Source organism: Cyprinodon variegatus, unplaced genomic scaffold (assembly GCF_000732505.1).
Source record: "Cyprinodon variegatus isolate N-32 unplaced genomic scaffold, C_variegatus-1.0 Scaffold2311, whole genome shotgun sequence".
NCBI classification, from domain to species: Eukaryota; Metazoa; Chordata; class Actinopteri; order Cyprinodontiformes; family Cyprinodontidae; genus Cyprinodon; species Cyprinodon variegatus.
The window spans coordinates 27751-29112 of record NW_015152764.1 but is presented as its reverse complement, the minus strand read 5'-3'; the positions used below and the strand labels follow the sequence as shown (position 1 = coordinate 29112).

Here is a 1362-nt window from a genome sequence, read left to right as displayed (position 1 = left end):
ACTCAATACTAAATAGATTGCTTTTACCGGTAGTAACTACAGCTAGGAGTACATATGATAAGGTGCTATGACCGCTAGCAGCTTAAGTGAACACAAAAAACATCTTAATTCCACATGGATTTTTCAAAGGTTTCAAGGAATGGACAAACATATTAATTTTAGGGAATTCAACAAGGGGCAAATTATGAGTAGTCAAAAAAAAAAGTTAGTCAAAGCCGCTTCAAAACTGCAGCTTTTTGGTGTTGGAGTCTGAAGTGTTCACTGCTTATCAAAGGTGTAGAAACAGAGGGTGTCGTGTAGTGATCTAATGATTGAGCGGCCTCCTTGGAGCAAAGACTTGGGTTTTATTACTGATGCATATTTATTTATTTTTGAAGATTTACCAGCATATAAAGGATTAAAACAACCCTTACCCCAATTTGTACGGATTGTGGATTTATCCAATTTGAAGATGATGTCGTCTTTAAAACCAGAGAACTCAAACACACAGTCGTATCTCTTCCAGTCTTCAGGCTGGACAGATGAAACGTTTAACTCAACACTCATCTGGAAGGTTCCATCATTGTTTGCAAGGATATCTCCTTTCTCCACAGCCTCATGAATCTCTTCTCCATCTCTTCTCCAGAAAATGTCAGCAGTTTCGGGGTAGAAACCTGTAGCATGGCAGGTCACCACAGAGGTGGGAGTCCTCTGGAGCAGAGACACAGAGGGTCTTTCTATTTAAGAAAAAAATAAATAAATAAGAAAACATATGATCTTTGTAATTAATTTGCAGAGATCCTGTTGTTGCTGCATTTAAATTGTGTCACAAATATACCTTTCTTCTGCAGAAAGCTCCTCCCATGATGAACATATAAATGTAACCAGTCGGGACATTTATAGATGTAAAAATCTTTATACTGTTCTAATCTGGCTTTCATGGTGTCCCATGTGAGTTTTGTGAGTACAGCTTGTGGTTTGGGAGCAATCCATGTCAGGGTCTTCAGGTCCAGGGCTAAGATGTCTTCCCCATTATAACCATACTGATTATATCCTTTAATTTCTCCAGTCTCATCATCCCACTCACAGCCATCCATTCTCTGCAAAATGTAGGGACCTTAAAGACAAGAAAAAAAACAAAAGAGGGCACACTAACATATTAAAAAAGGAAAACAGTTAATCAAAATCATTAAAAAATAAATGTTTCTAAGACAGGAACAGACTTTAACATATCATATATGTACCACCAAATTGAATTTAACAAGAAAATAAATAAAAGAAGATAAACTAAAAACAGGTTTATGATGAGATTAAATGCCGCCTTTTTTGCAAGGATTATTGTGTTGTCTGAGCCTGTTTATATGCAGTTTAGGTAGTCCACCA

The 1362-nt window shown here is 36.9% G+C and overlaps 1 protein-coding gene across 1 annotated transcript in view; it reads right to left on the bottom strand.

The window, feature by feature from the left end:
* Positions 1–258: 258 nt before the first annotated feature.
* The window catches only part of LOC107080775 (major histocompatibility complex class I-related gene protein-like), a 7924-nt gene continuing 6820 nt past the window's right edge, over positions 259–1362 (bottom strand). The window contains exons 3-4 of the mRNA XM_015368976.1: positions 818–1096; positions 259–716 (exon numbers count right to left, since the gene is read on the bottom strand). Coding sequence (XP_015224462.1) covers positions 259–716; positions 818–1096 — 737 coding nt within the window. The remainder of the gene's footprint in view (positions 717–817; positions 1097–1362) is intronic.